The following is a 25,801-nucleotide window of genomic DNA, read 5'->3' as shown; positions in this document are numbered from 1 at the left end:
ACGGCTGGAAACCAGAGATCGGGGAAACCAACCCACAGGACACCAGGTACATGGACAGCAAACGGCTGGAAACCAGAGATCGGGGAAACCAACCCACAGGACACCAGGTACATGGACAGCAAACGATTGGAAACCAGAGATTGGGGAAACCAACCCACAGGACACCAGATACATGGACAGCAAACGGCTGGAAACCAGAGATTGGGGAAACCAATCTACAGGACACCAGGTACATGGACAGCAAACGACTGGAAACCAGAGATTGGGGAAACCAACCCACAGGACACCAGATACATGGACAGCAAACGGCTGGAAACCAGAGATTGGGGAAACCAACCCACAGGACACCAGATAAATGGACAGCAAACGGCTGGGAACCAGAGATTGGGGAAACCAATCTACAGGACACCAGGTACATGGACAGCAAACGACTGGAAACCAGAGATTGGGGAAACCAACCCACAGGACACCAGATACATGGACAGCAAACGGCTGGAAACCAGAGATTGGGGAAACCAACCCACAGGACACCAGGTACATGGACAGCAAACGGCTGGAAACCAGAGATCGGGGAAACCAACCCACAGGACACCAGGTACATGGACAGCAAACGGCTGGAAACCAGAGATCGGGGAAACCAACCCACAGGACACCAGGTACATGGACAGCAAACGACTGGAAACCAGAGATTGGGGAAACCAACCCAAAGGACACCAGATACATGGACAGCAAACGGCTGGAAACCAGAGATCGGGGAAACCAACCCACAGGACACCAGGTACATGGACAGCAAATGGCTGGAAACCAGAGATCGGGGAAACCAACCCACAGGACACCAGGTACATGGACAGCAAATGGCTGGAAACCAGAGATCGGGGAAACCAACCCACAGGACACCAGGTACATGGACAGCAAACGGCTGGAAACCAGAGATTGGGGAAACCAACCCACAGGACACCAGGTACATGGACAGCAAATGGCTGGAAACCAGACATTGGGGAAACCAATCTACAGGACACCAGGTACATGGACAGCAAACAGCTGAAAACCAGAGATTGGGGAAACCAACCCACAGGACACCAGGTACATGGACAGCAAATGGCTGGAAACCAGACATTGGGGAAACCAATCTACAGGACACCAGGTACATGGACAGCAAACAGCTGAAAACCAGAGATTAGGGAAACCAACCCACAGGACACCAGGTACATGGACAGCAAACAGCTGGAAACCAGAGATCGGGGTAACCAATCCACAGGACACCAGGTACATGGACAGCAAACGGCTGGAAATCAGAGATCGGGGCAACCAACCCACAGGACACCAGGTACATGGACAGCAAACGGCTGGAAACCAGAGATCGGGGTAACCAACCCACAGGACACCAGGTACATGGACAGCAAACGGCTGGAAATCAGAGATCGGGGTAACCAACCCACAGGACACCAGGTACATGGACAGCAAACGGCTGGAAATCAGAGATTGGGGAAACCAACCCACAGGACACCAGGTACATGGACAGCAAACGGCTGGAAACCAGAGATTGGGGAAACCAACCCACAAGACACCAGGTACATGGACAGCAAACGGCTGGAAACCAGAGATTGGGGAAACCAACCCACAGGACACCAGGTACATGGACAGCAAACGGCTGGAAACCAGAGATTGGGGAAACCAATCCACAGGACACCAGGTACATGGACAGCAAACGGCTGGAAACCAGAGATTGGGGTAACCAATCCACAGGACACCAGGTACATGGACAGCAAACGGCTGGAAACCAGAGATTGGGGAAACCAACCCACAGGACACCAGGTACATGGACAGCAAACGGCTGGAAACCAGAGATTGGGGTAACCAATCCACATGACACCAGGTACATGGACAGCAAACGGCTGGAAACCAGAGATTGGGGTAACCAACCCACAGGACACCAGGTACATGGACAGCAAACGGCTGGAAACCAGAGATTGGGGAAACCAAGCCACAGGACACCAGGTACATGGACAGCAAACGGCTGGAAACCAGAGATCGGGGAAACCAACCCACAGGACACCAGGTACATGGACAGCAAACGGCTGGAAACCAGAGATCGGGGAAACCAACCCACAGGACACCAGGTACATGGACAGCAAACGGCTGGAAACCAGAGATCGGGGAGATCAACCCACAGGACACCAGGTACATGGACAGCAAATGGCTGGAAACCAGAGATCGGGGAAACCAACCCACAGGATACCAGGTACATGACAGCAAACGGCTGGAAACCAGAGATTGGGGAAACCAACCCACAGGACACCAGGTACATGGACAGCAAACAGCTGGAAACCATAGATCGGGGTAACCAATCCACAGGACACCAGGTACATGGACAGCAAACGGCTGGAAACCAGAGATCGGGGTAACCAACCCACAGGACACCAGGTACATGGACAGCAAACGGCTGGAAATCAGAGATCGGGGCAACCAACCCACAGGACACCAGGTACATGGACAGCAAACGGCTGGAAACCAGAGATCGGGGTAACCAACCCACAGGACACCAGGTACATGGACAGCAAACGGCTGGAAATCAGAGATCGGGGTAACCAACCCACAGGACACCAGGTACATGGACAGCAAACGGCTGGAAATCAGAGATTGGGGAAACCAACCCACAGGACACCAGGTACATGGACAGCAAACGTCTGGAAACCAGAGATTGGGGAAACCAACCCACAAGACACCAGGTACATGGACAGCAAACGGCTGGAAACCAGAGATTGGGGAAACCAACCCACAGGACACCAGGTACATGGACAGCAAACGGCTGGAACCAGAGATTGGGGTAACCAATCCACAGGACACCAGGTACATGGACAGCAAACGGCTGGAAACCAGAGATTGGGGTAACCAATCCACAGGACACCAGGTACATGGACAGCAAACGGCTGGAAACCAGAGATTGGGGAAACCAACCCACAGGACACCAGGTACATGGACAGCAAACGGCTGGAAACCAGAGATTGGGGTAACCAATCCACATGACACCAGGTACATGGACAGCAAACGGCTGGAAACCAGAGATTGGGGTAACCAACCCACAGGACACCAGGTACATGGACAGCAAACGGCTGGAAACCAGAGATTGGGGAAACCAAGCCACAGGACACCAGGTACATGGACAGCAAACGGCTGGAAACCAGAGATCGGGGAAACCAACCCACAGGACACCAGGTACATGGACAGCAAACGGCTGGAAACCAGAGATCGGGGAAACCAACCCACAGGACACCAGGTACATGGACAGCAAACGGCTGGGAACCAGAGATTGGGGAAACCAACCCACAGGACACCAGGTAAATGGACAGCAAATGGCTGGAAACCAGAGATTGGGGAAACCAATCTACAGGACACCAGGTACATGGACAGCAATCGGCTGAAAACCAGAGATTGGGGAAACCAACCCACAGGACACCAGGTACATGGACAGCAAACGGCTGGAAACCAGAGATTGGGGTAACCAATCCACAGGACACCAGGAACACGGGCAACAAATGGCTGGAAACCAGACATTGTCAACACCAATCAACAGACACTAGGAACACAGGCAGCAAACTGCTGGAAACCAAAGATTGGGGTAACCAATCCACAGGACACAAGGAACACAGGCAGCAAACTGCTGGAAACCAGAGATTGGGGAAACCAATCCACAGGACACCAGAAACACGGGCAGAAAACTGCTGGAAACTAGAGATTGGGGTAACCAATCCACAGGACACCAGGAACACAGACAGGAAACTGCTGGAAACTAGAGATTGGGGAAACCAACCCACAGGACACCAGAAACACAGGCAGCAAACTGCCGGAAAGTAGAGATTGGGGAAACCAATCCACAGGACACCAGGGAAAAAGGTACACTAAATATTCTGACAAATAGTAGTCACCACTTCTGCATAAAAGAGGTGCAGAATTTAGGAACTGAGGGGCACAAAAAAAGAAAAGGGACTACTGAACACTAAGTACTTGAATATGAAATTAATGGACATCAGTGACTGGGAAAATAAATAACTGGAGACAAATAACTGGTGCCCTGACTGCTGGGCATTATATCTGTGTCTTTTACTACAGTAAAGAGCACAAAACCACTGGACACCAGAGATAGGAGCACAAAATACTACACAATGGAAAAGGACACTGAGGGTACCCAACAGACACCCCATAAAATAGAAATCAAAATACAGAGCGGGAAACCAAAACACTGAAGAAAGGAGACACCAGACCACTGTACTTACGGAACTGGGAGCCAAACCCTTGGGCATGAGCAAAAAGGGCACCAAACTGCTGGATACCAAGAACAGGAACATATGATTTGTTAATACATCAAGATTTAGAGTATTAACCACTTAAAAGAAAAGGAAAGGGGAACATAAAGCAAGTCATCTCAGAGTCCCTAAACCTCTGGATACCATCAAGAGTAGACACCAGGCAGCAAACAGCTGGAAATCGAACATTGAGAAGCCATGCCCTGGGTATTAAAGGGGTTGACTGGCCTTAGGCTATAAGTCTGAGGTCAATCTATGTGACTGCATACTCCCGGTCACATTCCAACTTGACATGTCCAGCCTCGCTCAATTCACATTTCTAATTGGCATGTGACCGCAATTATGCAAATTACCTACCTGCGGTTACGCGACCGCTGCTCCCGGTGCAAGCTCTGGAGAATACTAACTGCACGCAGGTGATGCACCATGAAGAGTCACAAGTCTGCAGTCACATAGAGTGACTCCAGAATTGTAGCCTAAGGCCAGACAACCCCTTTACGTATTTAGATTTAATACCACTTGATGAGACTGTGACCCTATAGCCTCTGCACAGCAGAAACTGCAACCCATATGAGAAAGAGGCACCAAAACGATAAGACACAAATTGCAGGACTGTCAGGTCACCAAACCTCAGAACATCCAAAGCACAAGAACAAGGTTATCTCAAGCTGTTGCAAGGCGCCTGCCCACATTCTCAACTACGCTGTTTTAAGTTGTCTACCCGCAGACTCGACTATGCTGTTCCAAAGTGCCTTTCTGCAAACTCAATTATGCTATTGCAAGGTGCCTGCCCACATTCTCAACTTAGTGCCTGTTCACATACTTAGCTATGCAGTTCCAAGGTGCCTATCTGGATACACAGTTCTGCACTTCTAATGTGTCAGCTCTCTCATTCAGCTCTGCTGCTGTTTGCAAAATTAGCTTTGCCTTTCAAATCACTCAAATCAAATCAAATTTATTATTGCCAAGTACATATTACATATATACAAGGAATTCTTTGTGGCAAAGAGGCAACATAATATATAACAACAGATACAACAAGTAACATCTAACAAGACAGATACAGTATATAGTCTACACATGACAATTTAATTGTTGAACAGAGAGTGGATAGAAGCTGTTCATATGGCGGTTGGTGCTGCATTTGGGGACTCTGAAGCGACGTCCTGAAGGGAGTAGTTGGAATGAGGAGTGTCCCGGGTGAGAGGGATCGGATGAAATTTTCAATGCGTGGGATCGAATACTCTTATCATAAAGATCCTGGATTTTAGGCAGGGGGGAACCTATAATTCTCTCTGCTGTTCTGAAAGTCCTTTGTAAGCGGAGTTTGTCATGCGCAGTGGCTCCCCCATACCAGACTATCAGAGAGGAACAAATCACAGATCTGATGACAGCATTAAAGAATAAGATCAGCAGATTCTTAGACAAACCATATCTTTTCAGCTGACGCAGGAAGAACATCCTCTGTTGTGCTTTTCTTATAACAGCATCCACGTTTTTCCCCCATTTAAGATCATGAGAGATGATAACACCAAGGAATTTGGTCTCTGTGACCCTAAGAACCACTTCGTCATGGATGTAGATTGGAAGTATCTCATGTTGATCTTTCCTAAAATCCACAACCATCTCAGCAGTTTCTTTAGTGTTGAGTACAAGATTATGGCTTTACACCAGTCACATATTCTTTCCACCTCACTCCGATACAAGTCTTCAGCATTTCCCCTCATGAGACCAATCAGTGTCATATCATCGGCAAATTTCAAGATTTTTACTGAGTCTGCTGAAGAGATACAATCATTCGTATAGAGAGAAAACAGTAACGGGGACAAAACACACCCCTGAGGTGCCCCGATGTTTGTGACCAAGGTGTCCGTGACATTCTTAGCTCAACATTCCATGATCAAGGTTGCATCCACAATTTTTAGGTCTGTTGTTCCATGATGAAGGTTGCATCCACCATTCTTAGCTCTAACATTCAACAACAAAGTTGCTATCCAGCATTCTCTGCTCTGCCGTTCCATGACCAAGTTACTACCAGTATTTTCAGCCCTGCCGTTCCATGACCAAGGTGCCATCCACCATTCTTAGCTCTACCATTCCACAGTCAGGGTGCTATTCAGCATTCTCTGCTCTGCTGTTCAATGACCAAAGTATCGTCCCCATTCTCAGCTCTGCTGTTCCATGATCTAGGTGCAATCCGGCATTATCAGCCCTGCCATTCCATGACCAAGTATTATCCAACATTCTTTACTCTGCCATTCCATGACCAAGGCGTCATCCACCATTCTTATTTCTACCATTCCACAATCACAGTGCTATCCAGCATTCTCTTGCTCAGATGTTCCATAATCTAGGTGCAATGCAGCATCATCAGCTCTGCCATTTCATGACCAAGCTGCCATCCAGCATTCTCTGCTCTGATGTTTCATGACCAAGGTACCATAAAGCATTCTCAGATGTGCCATTCCATGACCAAGGCATCATCCAACATTCCCTGCTCTATCATTCCAAAGCAAAGGTGCCATCCAACATCTCAGCTCTACCATTCCACAACAAAGGTGCCATTCAACATTCTCAGCTCTACCATTCCATAACAAAGGTGTCATCCAACATTCTCAGCTCTACCATTCCATAACAAAGGTGCCATCCAACATACTCAGCACTACCATTCCATGACCAAGGTTCCATCAAGCATTCTCTGATTTCATGACCAAGGTGCCATCCAGCATTCTCTGATCTGCCATTCCATGACCAAGGTGCCATCCAGCATTCTCTGATCTGCCATTCCATGACCAAGGTGCCATCCAGCATTCTCTGATCTGCCATTCCATGACCAAGGTGCCATCCAGCATTCTCTGATCTGCCATTCCATGACCAAGGTGCCATCCAGCATTCTCTGATCTACCATTCCATGACCAAGGTGCCATCCAGCATTCTCTGATCTACCATTCCATGACCAAGGTGCCATCCAGCATTCTCATATCTGCCATTCCATGACCAAGGTGCCATCCAGCATACTCAGCACCATCATGTCATGCCTCAAAGCCTTTCCAGTTCTACTATTCCATGTTGCTTGAGGTGCTGTCCAGCATATCCAGCTCAGCTGTTCTACGGTGCATCAATGCCTCTGGTCTGTGCTGCATATTTAGACCTGCGGCTTAGAGAATCTACCTCCCCAGAATTTCGACTACTTGAATACTTGGCAAAACAAAAGCACTGGGACACCAAAACCATGAATAGCGAATCATTATTCCAATTCTTCTCGACTTTGCGCTACTCATATGGTCTTCTTGGCCAATAGTCTTGGTAGATTGCAATTTTTTACCCATCTTTATAATATATAACAATCGTAATAATTATTCACAATCCCGCTGCATAGTGACTATTAGCGACCAGCGGATTCTGCCATATAGAGAACCTCTCTGATATAAAGGCACCTTGTATTCCGCTCACTATGCTTATCCCCAAGACTTTGTATATTGTACTAATCCCGGGAGAGTGGGAAATAATGAAATATAGTTGAAGCCATCACCTATATGCTCCGGGACACAAAGCACAGTGTTATTATTAGTCGAGCCCCATAATACACAATTTTTTATTTTTTTTTTTTGGGGGGGGGGCCCGTTATTAAACATGCTCAAGGATTGAGACATGAGTTAAAGGGAAACCAGAAATCTTACTTCATAAAATTTGTTTTCCAGAGCTTAAAGCTATAGTTCGGTAATTTCCCCTCCCTTCACCCCCAGATATGACAAGCTTGTATTAGGACGGCCGGTCATATAGGAGCTGTCAAAAGGTTATTTATGCCTGCTAACTCCGAACAAAAAGATTAAATTTCATTACTTACCTCGCCATCAAAATGGCCAAGCAATAAACTATCAGAAACTTCAGCATTCCCGGAGCTTTCGCCGATATTAATTCCAAATTCTTCGCAAGAAAAGATCTGAAAGTCTTTAAAAGAAACATTTCCGCATTTTGTGATCTAAACACCGGAAAAAAAAAAATAGGAACAATTTAAGAGGATGATTTGCCATTAAACTCATTTTCTTTTTCTATAGCCCTTCTTTTGTAATTACTGCAAATATGGCAGACCTGGCAGTTAGTCATGAACCAGGAGGGGCAGGATGAACAGTGTATAATTATATACATGGAAATCGGAGAAGGACCTATGTTAAAATGGGGATCTCAGCTGCTTTAGCTAGAGGCCAGCTCACCCAATCTATCATGTATTGCTAAGAAATCCAACTCCCTGCCACGACTTTTCGTCATTTTGGATTATCATCGACAAGATTGCTGCTCAGGATGGGTGGCATTTAGGGCCTGTTTTATGACAAATGAGGCTCGGGGCCCAAGTACGACCCTACTGTGCTAGATAGGTTTTATCATCATTTGGCAAAATTCCATATATAAAAAAATACTGCCATATATTTTCCAAATATTACCGCCATATATTGGCCTCATTACACAGCTATATATTAGGAAAACAATACTAATATTCTGTGGCCAAAAAAACCCTTAGGCTACTTTCACACATCAGGTTTTCGGCGTCAGGCGCGATCCGGCGTCGTGCCGGAACGCCGGATCCGGCAAATGTTTTGTAAAACCGGATGTGACGGATCCGTTTTTCTGCCGGATCCGTCTTGTTCTTGACAGGCAAAACCGGATCCGTCTCATCCGGTTCATCCGTTTTTCTATCCGTTTTTCGACGGATTACGCCAGATCCGTTTTTTTAAAAACACCCCTTGTGGCCTTCCGAACGGGATTGGCTACTGGAAAACTATATATAGCATGTTCCTACAGCCCTTCTTTGACAGGTTGTAGAGGAGAAAGTGCAGGTTGGAGAGAAGAGCAAGTTACTGGCGAAGATGGATGTTGTGATTGGAAATATTTTGAAGAATTTGGCGGATTTTACAGCGGAGGCGAATCATTTGAGGGTGATTGTTCTGGAGAAGGAGAGAGCGAGACAGCAGCGCATCAGGCATCGTAGACGACGTTTGTGGATCCACCCCATCACAGCCAAGAGAATGAGGCGTGGGGTCTATTCTACACTCTGCATGGACCTTCGACGAAACCCGGAGAAATTTTTTGGATATGTTCGGATGAAAATGGAGAATTTTGATTACTTGGTGGAGCGCATTGCACACCTCATAAGAAAAGCGGACACCTATTGCCTCTTCTCTGTTTCACCCGCAGAGCGTCTGATGGTGACTTTAAGGTAAGCCACATTTATTGGATATGATCGCATCAGAGCACACTCTCACTGCAATCTTGTTGGTGGTAGTTTGTATCTCCAAGTGTTATAGGTCAGTTTTGGTATGTAATGCTGTGATTTTAAACTAATTGATTGTTTTTTAATTCCCCACAGATTTCTTGCAACTGGAGAATCCCTTTCGTCACTGCATTTCCAGTACAGACTCGGGATTTCCACCATATCTGGAATAGTGAAGTACACATGCCGTGCACTGTGGGACTCCTTAGCTGAAGAGTTTTTACCAGAGCCCACAACAGAGAGGTGGATTGAAATTGCTGACAAGTTTCAACAGATATGTCAGTTTCCCAACTGCTTGGGCACTGTGGACGGGAAACATATCCGCATTGTAAAGCCAGCCGGATCGGGATCGGAATATTTCAATTACAAGAAATATTTTTCAATTGTCCTCATGGCCATCGCTGACGCGGAATACAAATTTATTGCTGTTGATATTGGGGCCTATGGCCGCTCCAATGACTCTCAAGTTTTCAAACTGTCTGCCATGGGGCGTAAACTGTATGGAAACACCTTCCAGTTCCCACCACCTAGACCGCTGCCGCAAACATCTGGTCCACCTATGCCATTTGTCTGTGTAGGGGATGAAGCCTTCCAGCTGTCAGAACACCTTTTGAAACCGTACTCTAGCAGAGGATTGACAAGAACAAAACGCATTTTTAATTACCGCCTCACAAGAGCAAGAAGAATGGTTGAATGTACCTTTGGTATTCTGACAGCCAAATGGCGGGTCCTATTGACTGCGATCAACCTCAAGACAGAAACTGTTGACGAGGTGATCAAAGCGTGCGTGGTACTCCACAATTTTGTTATCTGCAAGGAACCCATTTCCATTGAGGACACCTCTGAAGAAACCACCTTGCAAGATTACCATGACATTACCACTAGAAGTTCTGTGACGGTTTCAGTAATGAGGGACAATTTTGCACTATACTTTATGTCACCTCAAGGCAGAGTACACTGGCAGGATGACAGAGTGTGAAAGATTTGTGCCCTAACCAAACTTGTGTACCTTCTGTACCAACAGTATATACCTTTGCCAACCAAAGTTGGCTATCTTGTCATGGTCTCTATTTTTAGCTTTAGGCCACAGGTGTGTACCTGGTTGTGTTTTATGCAAAGTATTTCACCTTTTAACAAAAGTTGTGTACATTGTTAGGAAATCACCAACAATAAACACAACTTTTTAGGTGAAATACTTTGCTTCAAACACAACCAGGAACACAACTGTGGCAAAAAGCTAAAATTTACCCACAGTTATATACCTGGTTTTGAATACCTTTTTACCTTTTAAATGCCCTGTATTTAACCTTTTTTTTAAACATATTTCGCCTCAGAAAGAAATGACAGACAACCAGTGTAAACAATAATTTAACTTTTATTTAAAATATTTTTTTTTTGTAAACTGTTTTTAAAGTTAAAAAAAACTTTTTTAATAAAGGTTTGAAACCAACTGGGCATTTTTATTACAAAACACATCATAAATCTGTGTAGTGTGGGGTGGAAATACTGCTGGAGGGGCTGCGGGACACTTCGACACTGGGAGTGTGGAGAGAGGACTGGGATCGTGGTGGGGAAGGAACAGTTAGAGGTGAAGGTGTGGAAAAAGCTACAGAATGGGTGGACATGTGGGAGGCAGAAGAGGTGGTGGGCGGTGGAGTGGAGGGTTGGGCAGGGACTGTAGGAGCAGATGATGTTGATGGAAAGTTGTATGGGGAAGGAGTTTGGTACGGGGCAGGTTGCTGGAAGTGGGGAGATGTCTGGTACTGGGGAGGTTACTGGTACTGGGGAGGTTGCTGGTACTGGGGAGGTTGCTGGTACTGGGGAGGTGGATGGTATGTAATAGGAGGGGGAGGATGGAAAGTGGCTGGAGGGGGTGCAGATGTAATAGGAGGGGGAGGATGGAAAGTGGCTGGAGGGGGTGCAGGTGGAGGAACTACTGTGGTGGGAGGAGGAGGTTGGGAGGTAACGTGCTGGAGAGCACCGTGGCATGAATGCATTACATGCATCTGCTGGGTAGGAGATAGCATTTCCATGCGCTCCACAACAGACCTGAAAAAGGTGTGGTTTGGCGAAGATCTTGCTTCTGAATGCATGGTTTGCAGAGATTTGCTCTGACAAGACTTTTAGACAGTTCTGGAAAGATGCATTCAGATGCAAGAACTCTGGCGCATAACTCTTTTCCTGACCCCTCTGCCGCTGCCGCCCAGTACCCGCAGGTGTACTAGAGGTGGCAGGGGCAGAAGGGTGGGGTAAAGGGAAAGCGATCTCCTCACCAGCAGCTTCATGTAATGTAGGCGGCCACGATGCTCCTGTGCTGGTGGATGGGACAGATGGGTCGAATGTGTGGGAAGGCTGGGAAGGTGCAGATGTACCGGGGCGGTCGAAGTGTCCCTCGGTGCCGGTCTCCTCAGGGATCGCCTCAGAAGGGTCCAATCGTGCAGGCTCCCGAGTGCTGCTCACCGTGCTGTGGAATAAAGAGAAAAAAAAACAATTAAAATAGTGACATGGCATGGCCCTGGCTGAAAAAAAAAAGTTACATCTAAACATTTTTTTGTCACATGTGGTGTGTAATATTTACCTTCTGGTGACCATTGTATCCCGGAGGAACGACAGGGCTCGTGCGTACTTGTACTTGCTCCTGCGTCCTCCAGATCCACTCGGGGCCCGCATCTCTTTATTGAACTCCTTCTTGAAACGATCCCTCACAGACCGCCACCGCTTCACAATTCTCTCCCCTGAAACGAGAAAGGACAAAGTGGTTAGTATACAACATCAGTGTTTCCCAAACTCCAGTCCTCATGGTCCCCAGGGGTCATGTTTTCAGGATTTCCAAAGTAAATAGAAATCCTGAACACATGATCCGTGGGGACCACGAGGACTGGAGTTCGGGAAACACTGGTTTAAATCAAGCAACCGGTACTGTATATACTTACGCTCTTTAATCTGGGCCCGAGCATCGAGGTCCTCCCAGCGGCCCACAAGGAGCGAACAGATTTCCTCCCAGAGTCGTCGGGTAACGATAAGGTCAGCGTGGCGGCGGTCAGCCATATTCCAGAGCGGCTCCCTTTCTCTGACGAGATCGATGAGGTGGTCCACATCGATTCCTCCATCCTCACCGTCAGAGTCGGGAGCACGCTGTGAAGGCTGTTAAAGAAAAAGACAAAAATAACATAATTAGCCTCCACAAAAGAAATGAAATAAAAAGTGCAAAAAAACAAAGCAAAAATATTTATACTTACACGCTGGTGACCGCCGCGTTGCTGTCGCCGACGACCCTGGGAGGCACTGCGAGGACCTCTTGGCCGAGCACCAGATTGGGAAGACTAGAGAAGAAAACAAAAAATGTTATGTCTTTGGATGTAGGCATTTGTTTGCTGTGTGTGGTCTGCAGAACATTGTTTTCTATGTGTTGTGTGTAGTGTGATGTTGTGTTTCTGCGTTTGATGCCAAAATCTTACCAATTGTGAGCCCACTCCAGGTGTCTGTCCACCCCTTCCTTCTTCTTCTGGGAGCTCCTCTTCATCTTATGATTCCTGTTTTGAAATAAAAGGCAATGAATAGACATATATTACAGAGATGATGGATTTTGGAAATAAAAACTTACCGTCAAACGCTGACGATGCGAGGGAGGGCTCCCAGAAGAAGATGTGCTGTCCTGTTGATGGCCAGACTCCATGGCTGTGGGTATTGCTGCTGCTGTTGCTGCTGCCAGTGATGCCATTTCTGCTGCTGCTGCTGCTGCATCTCTTGGGCGGCTGTTGAATAAAGAGAAACAAAGGGCCAATGAATATCTTGATATTCCATGGCCCTAGTTTGGAGGAATGGGGGATTTGATAATTACCGTCTCTCATCTGCTGCTGGACTCCCCTCCTCAGCATGTTCCATTTGCTGCTCCATTTGGCGTGGTGGTGGTGCTGATGGTGCTGCTGCAGATGTCTCCTGCCTTCTCCTGCTCCTGGTTCTTGGCTTGGGTGGCATGTTGGGTGTGGCTGAGGGTCCCACTGTCTTGCTTTTATATATGTCTTGTGGGCAGAGCTACTGAGCATGCTCAGACCAAAAAAACCGGATCCGGCCACCGGATCCGGCTGTCGCCGGATCAGGCGCATTGCGGCGCTCATAGGCTTTCATTGTGTGAAAAAGCCGGACACGCTGGATCCGGCGTGTCCGGCTTTTTCGCCAGAGACAAAAGACGTTACAGTAGCTGTTTTTTCCAGACGCCGGATCGCGACACATTGCCGGATCCGGCGAAAACCGGATGAAACGCATGGCCATCCGGCTCGATCCGGCTCTAATGCAAGTCAATGGGGGGGAAACCGGATCCGGCATTGCATTTCGCCGGATCCGGTTTTTGTCAAAAGCGCCGGATCGCGCCTGACGGCGAAAACCTGATGTGTGAAAGAGGCCTTACCCAATGTCAAAATGCAGAAGGACACAGAGAATTCATAGGGTCCTAAAAGCTTATTATGGGTTCTATACCCTCCCCAACCTTCTCCGGAGGAACCAGGAGTCCAGTTATAAGGAGTGCACAGAGGTCTTTTTTATGCCAGAGGGTTTCCTCTGTACCATAGGATGACATCTGTCTTATAAGTGGCACATATAATTTGGTGGATCTCATATAAACTTTGCATTGCGACCCAAAAATCTTGAGATTCACCTTTAAGAGGAACTTCCATGTTCCTCAGAGGTGAGACACTGGCCAAAGCGGGGGTGAGACTAGCTTTTTAAGAGACCAAAAGTCATGTAAATAATTTGGAGGGCATTACCAAACAACACCCAGTTCTGTTTGGGGAGACACAACCTAGGACGATAATGATAGGAAAAATTGCTGTGTCCCTCGGGGGGTGGTGCTAGCTTTCTTTTACTGGTGGAAACAATGTGAAGGGATAAAGAAACAACACCCCTTCAGTTCTGAGTGGCACAACAGGTACATTAATGTACATAAATGTAAGGAAAGTCTGTTGTGTCCTGCTGGGTTGAGAAATTGGCCCAAAATGGAGAGAGACTAACTCTAGTAGTGTTCAAAGACCATGGGAACAGTATAAAAACAATGGTCTCTTCTGTTCTGGGCGGCATAGTTAAGCACCATGAGCGAAGGAACTGCAGTGCCCCTTGGGGGTAAGAAATTGGTCCAGGTCGGGATGGGATGGGACTACTAGTATTGTTGAAAGGCCATGGAAACAATATAGGAAACAATAGTCTCTTCTGGTTTGGATGGCACAGCTTAAAGCCAAGAAAGCAGGAATTGCATTGTCCCTCAAGGGTAAGAAATTGGCCAAGGCAGGGGTTGGACTAACACTTTTAGCACCCAATAATCATAGAAACAACGTGGTGAGGTAAAAGAGGTAAAAAAATAACTGCTCACTATTCTGGATGGCACATCCTGGCCCCATGATGAGAAAAAGAACTGTAGAATCCTATGGGGTAGGAAATTGGCCCAAGCAGGGGAGACACTAGCTCTTTTAATGTCCAAGGGTCATGGAAACAATGTAGAGGGATAAATAAAAACAATTTCCCCTTTCCTTCTGCATCGAGCACGGGTTTGGACACGATTAACATGGAGGTCCCTTCCAACTCTACCATTCTATGATTCAATAATTCTGGATGGTACAAAATGGAACTATAATGAGATAAAAAACTACATTGTCCCTCGGGGCTGCAAAATTGGCCAAGGCAGTGGTGAGACTAACTCTTATTGCCCAAAGATCATGGAAACCATGTCGAGATAAACAAAAAACTACCTACTGTTCTCGGTGGCACATCCTGGCACCATAATGAGAGAAAGAACTGTAGTACCCCATGGGTAGGAAATTAGACCAAGCAGGGGAGGCATTAGCTCTTTTAGTGCCCAAGGATCATGGAAGTAATGGAGAAGTATATACGAACAATTGCCCCTTCCCTTCTGCATTGATCAGTGGGTTGGACACGATGACCATGGAGGTCCATTCCAACTCCAACATTCTATAATTCTATGATTCTGGATGGTACAAGATGGCACCATAATGAGATGAACAACTACAATGTCCCTCAGGGGTGTTAAATTGGTCCAATCAGGAGTAGGACCCCCTCACTTAGTGTCCAAAGGATGTAGAGGAATAAACAAGCAACACGCTCCTCTGTTCTAGGTGGCAAACTTTGGCACCACAATGAGAGCACCCTTTTGATCCTCCCTTCTCCGTGCACCACTGGATGTTTTTAGCCTTCTCTCCATTTCTAACATGGCAGGGCTGTTAGTAACATAATACTTTCTTCTAAGAGTTGTAACCATAGTCCGCACCCCTGCAGCTTCTCTACTACTACTGTATGGATGTGTCAGTCTACACTACAGCATTTGTTTTCTATTCATAAGCCATCAACCAGAAAGCTCAGGATGAAAAAGAGCCAAAAGAGTAATAAAAACAGCACAATAGTGCACAGAGTTACGGGAAAGCAAATGATAAAAGCAGTGTAATGGATCCATTAATAATCGCTGTGTTTCTCGCCAGCGCATGAGGCTCTACATATCGGGCTATGTCGGTATCTTCCCAGCCTGTACTAATCTTTCCTAATGCCGTTCTGTACTGTAGCCAATCATTCTTTTGTTTAAACTGCAAGCGTAGCTAGAAATGAGAATTAGCAGCATTTAACCAGATTGTTTGCTACACTAAAGTATGTTAATCTTCCCCATTTAGGAGAGATGCCATTTTCCTAATTTCCCGAAGAAACGTTTCTTGCTTCTTCTCCTCTTTTTTATATCTGCCAATTTGTTAAAGCCGTTTGGAGATTTGCAGTAAACATTAGCGTTTTGTGGAGCCCGTGCCAGGAAGCCGCACTAAAGGATGGCCTAATTACCATCCACTTAGAGACGGGGTGCCGGTCTTACTGTACCTCCGCTCCACCTCGACTCTTCCAGGCTGTGAAGTCTTGGAATGTGGTCACGGTGTCACTGCCGGACGCCTGATAATCTGGGTGCAGGCGAAAGCCAGACCTGTGTGGTGAAACAGACAGAGGGGTTGGTGCCTTTATATAAGACTTATTGGTAGAGATGACCGAAATCCGGACTTAAAAGTTTGAGGTTCGTACCGGACAGTTAGTGTCCAGCACTAAACGCCAAACACGGACTCCTCCCAGAAATCCGTTGTAATGATTGGAGTTCTGGGTGAGAGAGAGAGCAGGTACAGTTCTGTTTTGGGTCGGTTACCAGAACCCCAACTTACATGGGTCCACTCATTCCTTCTTATTGACACTCTAATATAATTATTAATTGTCCCAATACTGAGGGATACAATATAGACAATATACACAGTCAGATGTGGATTCCTTCTACCCGATCCTCCCATTAGTTGTTGCCCTGACACCACAAAACATAATTAGAGGGGTACAGTATGCAGAGCCGCCATCAGAGCATTACTGCCTTTACTGACGTATGGGGCCAGGTGAGGAAGGGGGTCTGGTCCAGGCCTCCCTTCTCATTGGACCACAGGGTCTGGGGCCTGGGGCAGGAATCAGCCATTCGCTCTGTAACTGAATGTTCAGTTGCAATCTATTGGGTGGATGGTAAAGTACTGTTCCTGGGCAGTGATATGGCACAATATTGGGTGGTTGGTAAAGTACTGTTTCTGGGCAGTGATATGGCACTATATTGGGTGGATGGTAAAGTACTGTTTCTGGGCAGTGATATGGCACTATATTGGGTGGATGGTAAAGTACTGTTCCTGGGCAGTGATATGACACTATATTGGGTGGATGGTAAAGTACTGTTCCTGGCCAGTGATATGGCACTATATTGGTAGATGGTACAGTACTGTTCCTGGGCAGTGATATGGCACTATATTGGTAGATGGTACAGTACTGTTCCTGGGCAGTGATATGGCACTATATTGGTAGATGGTACAGTACTGTTCCTGGGCAGTGATATGGCACTATATTGGGTAGATGGTAAAGTACTGTTCCTGGGCAGTGATATGGCACTATATTGGGTAGATGGTAAAGTACTGTTCCTGGGCAGTGATATGACACTATATTGGGTGGATGGTAAAGTACTGTTCCTGGCCAGTGATATGACACTATATTGGGTGGATGGTAAAGTACTGTTCCTGGCCAGTGATATGGCACTATATTGGGTGGATGGTAAAGTACTGTTCCTGGCCAGTGATATGACACTATATTGGGTGGATGGTAAAGTACTGTTCCTGGGCAGTGATATGGCACTATATTGGTAGATGGTACAGTACTGTTCCTGGGCAGTGATATGGCGCTATATTGGGTAGATGGTAAAGTACTGTTCCTGGGCAGTGATATGGCACTATATTGGGTAGATGGTAAAGTACTGTTCCTGGGCAGTGATATGGCACTATATTGGGTGGATGGTAAAGTACTGTTCCTGGGCAGTGATATGACACTATATTGGGTGGATGGTAAAGTACTGTTCCTGGCCAGTGATATGGCACTATATTGGTAGATGGTACAGTACTGTTCCTGGCCAGTGATATGGCACTATATTGGTAGATGGTACAGTACTGTTCCTGGGCAGTGATATGGCACTATATTGGGTAGATGGTAAAGTACTGTTCCTGGGCAGTGATATGGCACTATATTGGGTAGATGGTAAAGTACTGTTCCTGGGCAGTGATATGACACTATATTGGGTGGATGGTAAAGTACTGTTCCTGGCCAGTGATATGACACTATATTGGGTGGATGGTAAAGTACTGTTCCTGGCCAGTGATATGGCACTATATTGGTAGATGGTACAGTACTGTTCCTGGGCAGTGATATGGCGCTATATTGGGTAGATGGTAAAGTACTGTTCCTGGGCAGTGATATGGCACTATATTGGGTAGATGGTAAAGTACTGTTCCTGGGCAGTGATATGGCACTATATTGGGTGGATGGTAAAGTACTGTTCCTGGGCAGTGATATGACACTATATTGGGTGGATGGTAAAGTACTGTTCCTGGGCAGTGATATGGCACTATATTGGGTAGATGGTAAAGTACTGTTCCTGGGCAGTGATATGACACTATATTGGGTGGATGGTAAAGTACTGTTCCTGGCCAGTGATATGACACTATATTGGGTGGATGGTAAAGTACTGTTCCTGGCCAGTGATATGGCACTATATTGGTAGATGGTACAGTACTGTTCCTGGGCAGTGATATGGCGCTATATTGGGTAGATGGTAAAGTACTGTTCCTGGGCAGTGATATGGCACTATATTGGGTAGATGGTAAAGTACTGTTCCTGGGCAGTGATATGGCACTTTATTGGGTAGATGGTAAAGTACTGTTCCTGGGCAGTGATATGGCACTATATTGGGTAGATGGTAAAGTATTGTTCCTGGGCAGTGATATGGCATTATATTGGGTGGATGGTAAAGTGCTGTTCCTGGGCAGTGATATGGCACTATATTGGGTAGATGGTAAAGTACTGTTCCTGGGCAGTGATATGGCACTATATTGGGTGGATGGTACAGTACTGTTCCTGGGAAGTGATATGGCACTATATTGGGTGGATGGTAAAGTACTTTTCCTGGGCAGTGATATGACACTATATTGGGTGGATGGTAAAGTGCTGTTCCTGGGCAGTGATATGGCACTATATTGGGTGGATGGTAAAGTACTGTTCCTGGCCAGTGATATGGCACTATATTGGTAGATGGTACAGTACTGTTCCTGGGCAGTGATATGACACTATATTGGGTAGATGGTAAAGTACTGTTCCTGGGCAGTGATATGGCACTATATTGGGTAGATGGTAAAGTACTGTTCCTGGGCAGTGATATGGCACTTTATTGGGTAGATGGTAGAGTACTGTTCCTGGGCAGTGATATGGCACTATATTGGGTAGATGGTAAAGTACTGTTCCTGGGCAGTGATATGGCACTATATTGGGTGGATGGTAAAGTACTATTCCTGGGCAGTGATATGGCACTATATTGGGTAGATGGTAAAGTACTGTTCCTGGGCAGTGATATGGCACTATATTGGGTGGATGGTACAGTACTGTTCCTGGGCAGTGATATGGCACTATATTGGGTGGATGGTAAAGTACTGTTCCTGGGCAGTGATATGGCACTATATTGGGTGGATGGTAAAGTACTGTTCCTGGCCAGTGATATGGCACTATATTGGTAGATGGTACAGTACTGTTCCTGGGCAGTGATATGGCACTATATTGGGTGGATGGTACAGTACTGTTCCTGGGCAGTGATATGGCACTATATTGGAAGATGGTACAGTACTGTTCCTGGGCAGTGATATGGCACTATATTGGGTGGATGGAAAAGTACTCTTCCTGGGCAGTGATATGGCACTATATTGGGTGGATGGTACAGTACTGTTCCTGGGCAGTGATATGGTACTATATTGGTAGATGGTACAGTACTGTTCCTGGGCAGTGATATGGCACTATATTGGGTAGATGGTAAAGTACTGTTCCTGGGCAGTGATATGGCACTATATTGGGTAGATGGTAAAGTACTGTTCCTGGGCAGTGATATGGCACTTTATTGGGTAGATGGTAAAGTACTGTTCCTGGGCAGTGATATGGCACTATATTGGGTAGATGGTAAAGTACTGTTCCTGGGCAGTGATATGGCACTATATTGGGTGGATGGTAAAGTACTGTTCCTGGGCAGTGATATGGCACTATATTGGGTAGATGGTAAAGTACTGTTCCTGGGCAGTGATATGGCACTATATTGGGTGGATGGTACAGTACTGTTCCTGGGCAGTGATATGGCACTATATTGGGTGGATGGTAAAGTACTGTTCCTGGGCAGTGATATGGCACTATATTGGGTGGATGGTAAAGTACTGTTCCTGGCCAGTGATATGGCACTATATTGGTAGATGGTACAGTACTGTTCCTGGGCAGTGATATGGCACTATATTGGGTGGATGGTACAGTACTGTTCCTGGGCAGTGATATGGCACTATATTGGAAGATGGTACAGTACTGTTCCTGGGCAGTGATATGGCACTATATTGGGTAGATGGTAAAGTACTGTTCCTGGGTAGTGATATGGCACTATATTGGGTGGATGGTACAGTACTGTTCCTGGGCAGTGATATGGCACTATATTGGGTGGATGGTAAAGTACTGTTCCTGGGCAGTGATATGGCACTATATTGGGTGGATGGTAAAGTACTGTTCCTGGGCAGTGATATGGCACTATATTGGAAGATGGTACAGTACTGTTCCTGGGCAGTGATATGGCACTATATTGGGTGGATGGTAAAGTACTCTTCCTGGGCAGTGATATGGCACTATATTGGGTGGATGGTACAGTACTGTTCCTGGGCAGTGATATGGTACTATATTGGTAGATGGTACAGTACTGTTCCTGGGCAGTGATATGGCACTATATTGGGTGGATGGTACAGTACTGTTCCTGGGCAGTGATATGGCACTATATTGGGTGGATGGTAAAGTACTGTTCCTGGGCAGTGATATGGCACTATATTGGGTGGATGGTAAAGTACTGTTCCTGGCCAGTGATATGGCACTATATTGGTAGATGGTACAGTACTGTTCCTGGGCAGTGATATGGCACTATATTGGAAGATGGTACAGTACTGTTCCTGGGCAGTGATATGGCACTATATTGGGTGGATGGTAAAGTACTCTTCCTGGGCAGTGATATGGCACTATATTGGGTGGATGGTACAGTACTGTTCCTGGGCAGTGATATGGTACTATATTGGTAGATGGTACAGTACTGTTCCTGGGCAGTGATATGGCACTATATTGGGTGGATGGTACAGTACTGTTCCTGGGCAGTGATATGGCACTATATTGGTAGATGGCACAGTACTGTTCCTGGGAAGTGATATGACACTATATTGGGTGGATGGTACAGTACTGTTCCTGGGCAGTGATATGGCACTATATTGGTAGATGGTACAGTACTGTTCCTGGGCAGTGATATGGCACTATATTGGGTGGATGGTAAAGTACTCTTCCTAGGCAGTGATATGGCACTATATTAGGTGGATGGTAAAGTGCTGTTCCTGGGCAGTGATATGGCACTATATTGGGTGGATGGTAAAGTACTGTTCCTGGGCAGTGATATGGCACTATATTAGGTGGATGGTAAAGTACTGTTCCTGGGCAGTGATATGGCACTTTATTAGGTGGATGGTAAAGTGCTGTTCCTGGCCAGTGATATGCCACTATATTGGGTAGATGGTAAAGTACTGTTCCTGGGCAGTGATATGGCACTATATTAGGTGGATGGTAAAGTACTGTTGATGGGCAGTGATATGGCACTATATTAGGTGGAAGGTACAGTACTGTTCCTGGGCAGTGATATGGCACTATATTGGTAGATGGTACAGTACTGTTCCTGGGCAGTGATATGGCACTATATTGGGTGGATGGTACAGTACTGTTCCTGGGCAGTGATATGGCACTATATTGGTAGATGGTACAGTACTGTTCCTGGGCAGTGATATGGCACTATATTGGGTGGATGGTAAAGTACTCTTCCTGGGCAGTGATATGGCACTATATTAGGTGGATGGTAAAGTGCTGTTCCTGGGCAGTGATATGACACTATATTGGGTGGATGGTAAAGTACTGTTCCTGGGCAGTGATATGGCACTATATTCGGTAGATGGTAAAGTACTGTTCCTGGGCAGTGATATGGCACTATATTGGGTGGATGGTAAAGTACTGTTCCTGGGCAGTGATATGGCGCAATATTGGGTAGATGGTAAAGTACTGTTCCTGGGCAGTGATATGGCACTATATTGGGTGGATGGTAAAGTATTGTTCCTGAGCAGTGATATGGCACTATATTAGGTGGATGGTAAAGTGCTGTTCCTGGGCAGTGATATGACACTATATTGGGTGGATGGTAAAGTACTGTTCCTGGGCAGTGATATGGCACTATATTGGGTGGATGGTAAAGTACTGTTCCTGGGCAGTGATATGGCACTATATTGGGTAGATGGTACAGTACTGTTCCTGGGCAGTGATATGGCACTATATTGGGTGGATGGTACAGTACTGTTCCTGGGCAGTTATATGGCACTATATTGGTAGATGGTAAAGTACTGTTCCTGGGCAGTTATATGGCACTATATTGGTAGATGGTACAGTACTGTTCCTGGGCAGTGATATGGCACTATATTGGGTGGATGGTAAAGTACTGTTCCTGGGCAGTGATATGGCACTATATTGGGTGGATGGTAAAGTACTGTTCCTGGGCAGTGATATGGCACTATATTGGGTAGATGGTAAAGTACTGTTCCTGGGCAGTGATATGGCACTATATTAGGTGGACGGTACAGTACTGTTCCTGGGCAGTGATATGGCACTATATTGGTAGATGGTACAGTACTGATCCTGGGCAGTGATATGGCACTATATTGGGTGGATGGTACAGTACTGTTCCTGGGCAGTGATATGGCACTATATTGGTAGATGGTACAGTACTGTTCCTGGGCAGTGATATGGCACTATATTGGGTGGATGGTAAAGTACTCTTCCTGGGCAGTGATATGGCACTATATTGGGTGGATGGTAAAGTACTGTTCCTGGGCAGTGATATGGCACTATATTGGGTGGATGGTAAAGTACTGTTCCTGGGCAGTGATATGGCACTATATTGGGTAGATGGTAAAGTACTGTTCCTGGGCAGTGATATGGCACTATATTAGGTGGATGGTAAAGTGCTGTTCCTGGCCAGTGATATGGCACTATATTGGGTAGATGGTAAAGTACTGTTCCTGGGCAGTGATATGGCACTATATTGGGTGGATGGTAAAGTACTGTTGATGGGCAGTGATATGGCACTATATTAGATGGACGGTACAGTACTGTTCCTGGGCAGTGATATGGCACTATATTGGTAGATGGTACAGTACTGTTCCTGGGCAGTGATATGGCACTTTATTGGGTGGATGGTACAGTACTGTTCCTGGGCAGTGATATGGCACTATATTGGGTGGATGGTAAAGTACTGTTCCTGGGCAGTGATATGGCACTATATTGGGTGGATGGTAAAGTACTGTTCCTGTGCAGTGATATGGCACTATATTGGGTGGATGGTAAAGTACTGTTCCTGGGCAATGATATGGCACTATATTGGGTGGATGGTAAAGTACTGTTCCTGGGCAGTGATATGGCACTATATTGTGTAGATGGTAAAGTACTGTTCCTGGGCAGTGATATGGCACTATATTGGGTGGATGGTAAAGTACTGTTGATGGGCAGTGATATGGCACTATATTAGGTGGACGGTACAGTACTGTTCCTGGGCAGTGATATGGCACTATATTGGTAGATGGTAAAGTACTGTTCCTGGGCAGTGATATGGCACTATATTAGGTGGACGGTACAGTACTGTTCCTGGGCAGTGATATGGCACTATATTGGTAGATGGTACAGTACTGATCCTGGGCAGTGATATGGCACTATATTGGGTGGATGGTACAGTACTGTTCCTGGGCAGTGATATGGCACTATATTGGTAGATGGTACAGTACTGTTCCTGGGCAGTGATATGGCACTATATTGGGTGGATGGTAAAGTACTCTTCCTGGGCAGTGATATGGCACTATATTGGGTGGATGGTAAAGTACTGTTCCTGGGCAGTGATATGGCACTATATTGGGTGGATGGTAAAGTACTGTTCCTGGGCAGTGATATGGCACTATATTGGGTAGATGGTAAAGTACTGTTCCTGGGCAGTGATATGGCACTATATTGGGTAGATGGTAAAGTACTGTTCCTGGGCAGTGATATGGCACTATATTAGGTGGATGGTAAAGTGCTGTTCCTGGCCAGTGATATGGCACTATATTGGGTAGATGGTAAAGTACTGTTCCTGGGCAGTGATATGGCACTATATTGGGTGGATGGTAAAGTACTGTTGATGGGCAGTGATATGGCACTATATTAGATGGACGGTACAGTACTGTTCCTGGGCAGTGATATGGCACTATATTGGTAGATGGTACAGTACTGTTCCTGGGCAGTGATATGGCACTTTATTGGGTGGATGGTACAGTACTGTTCCTGGGCAGTGATATGGCACTATATTGGGTGGATGGTAAAGTACTGTTCCTGGGCAGTGATATGGCACTATATTGGGTGGATGGTAAAGTACTGTTCCTGTGCAGTGATATGGCACTATATTGGGTGGATGGTAAAGTACTGTTCCTGGGCAATGATATGGCACTATATTGGGTGGATGGTAAAGTACTGTTCCTGGGCAGTGATATGGCACTATATTGTGTAGATGGTAAAGTACTGTTCCTGGGCAGTGATATGGCACTATATTGGGTGGATGGTAAAGTACTGTTGATGGGCAGTGATATGGCACTATATTAGGTGGACGGTACAGTACTGTTCCTGGGCAGTGATATGGCACTATATTGGTAGATGGTACAGTACTGTTCCTGGGCAGTGATATGGCGCTATATTGGGTGGATGGTAAAGTACTGTTCCTGGGCAGTGATATGGCACTATATTGGTAGATGGTACAGTACTGTTCCTGGGCAGTGATATGGCACTATATTGGTAGATGGTACAGTACTGTTCCTGGGCAGTGATATGGCACTATATTGGGTGGATGGTAAAGTACTGTTCCTGGGCAGTGATATGGCACTATATTGGTAGATGGTACAGTACTGTTCCTGGGCAGTGATATGGCACTATATTGGGTGAATGGTAAAGTACTGTTCCTGGGCAGTGATATGACACTATATTGGGTGGATGGTAAAGTACTGTTCCTGGGCAGTGATATGGCACTATATTGGGTGGATGGTAAAGTACTGTTCCTGGGCAGTGATATGGCACTATATTGGTTAGATGGTAAAGTACTGTTCCTGGGCAGTGATATGGCACTATATTGGGTGGATGGTAAAGTACTGTTCCTGGGCAGTGATATGGCACTATATTAGGTGGATGGTAAAGTACTGTTCCTGGGCAGTGATATGACACTATATTGGGTGGATGGTAAAGTACTGTTCCTGGGCAGTGATATGGCACTATATTGGGTGGATGGTAAAGTACTGTTCCTGGGCAGTGATATGGCACTATATTGGGTAGATGGTAAAGTGCTGTTCCTGGCCAGTGATATGGCACTATATTGGGTAGATGGTAAAGTACTGTTCCTGGGCAGTGATATGGCACTATATTAGGTGGATGGTAAAGTACTGTTGATGGGCAGTGATATGGCACTATATTAGGTGGACGGTACAGTACTGTTCCTGGGCAGTGATATGGCACTATATTGGGT

General features: G+C 46.2%; 1 protein-coding gene across 1 annotated transcript in view; it reads right to left on the bottom strand.

Annotated features, from left to right (window-relative positions):
• LOC141098644 (fibrocystin-like) overlaps positions 1 to 25,801 on the bottom strand; it is a 475,648-nt gene that overhangs the window by 167,331 nt on the left and 282,516 nt on the right. Inside the window, exons 11-12 of the mRNA XM_073586616.1 lie at positions 16,438 to 16,537; positions 8,152 to 8,286 (exon numbers count right to left, since the gene is read on the bottom strand). Coding sequence (XP_073442717.1) covers positions 8,152 to 8,286; positions 16,438 to 16,537 — 235 coding nt within the window. The remainder of the gene's footprint in view (positions 1 to 8,151; positions 8,287 to 16,437; positions 16,538 to 25,801) is intronic.

The sequence above is a fragment of the Dendrobates tinctorius genome, unplaced genomic scaffold (assembly GCF_039654945.1).
Source record: "Dendrobates tinctorius isolate UK_male_01 unplaced genomic scaffold, ASM3965494v1 ptg000093l, whole genome shotgun sequence".
In the NCBI taxonomy this organism is placed as follows: Eukaryota; Metazoa; Chordata; class Amphibia; order Anura; family Dendrobatidae; genus Dendrobates; species Dendrobates tinctorius.
The sequence above is the reverse complement of the archived record's forward strand: the minus strand, read 5'-3'. Positions and strand labels throughout refer to the sequence as shown.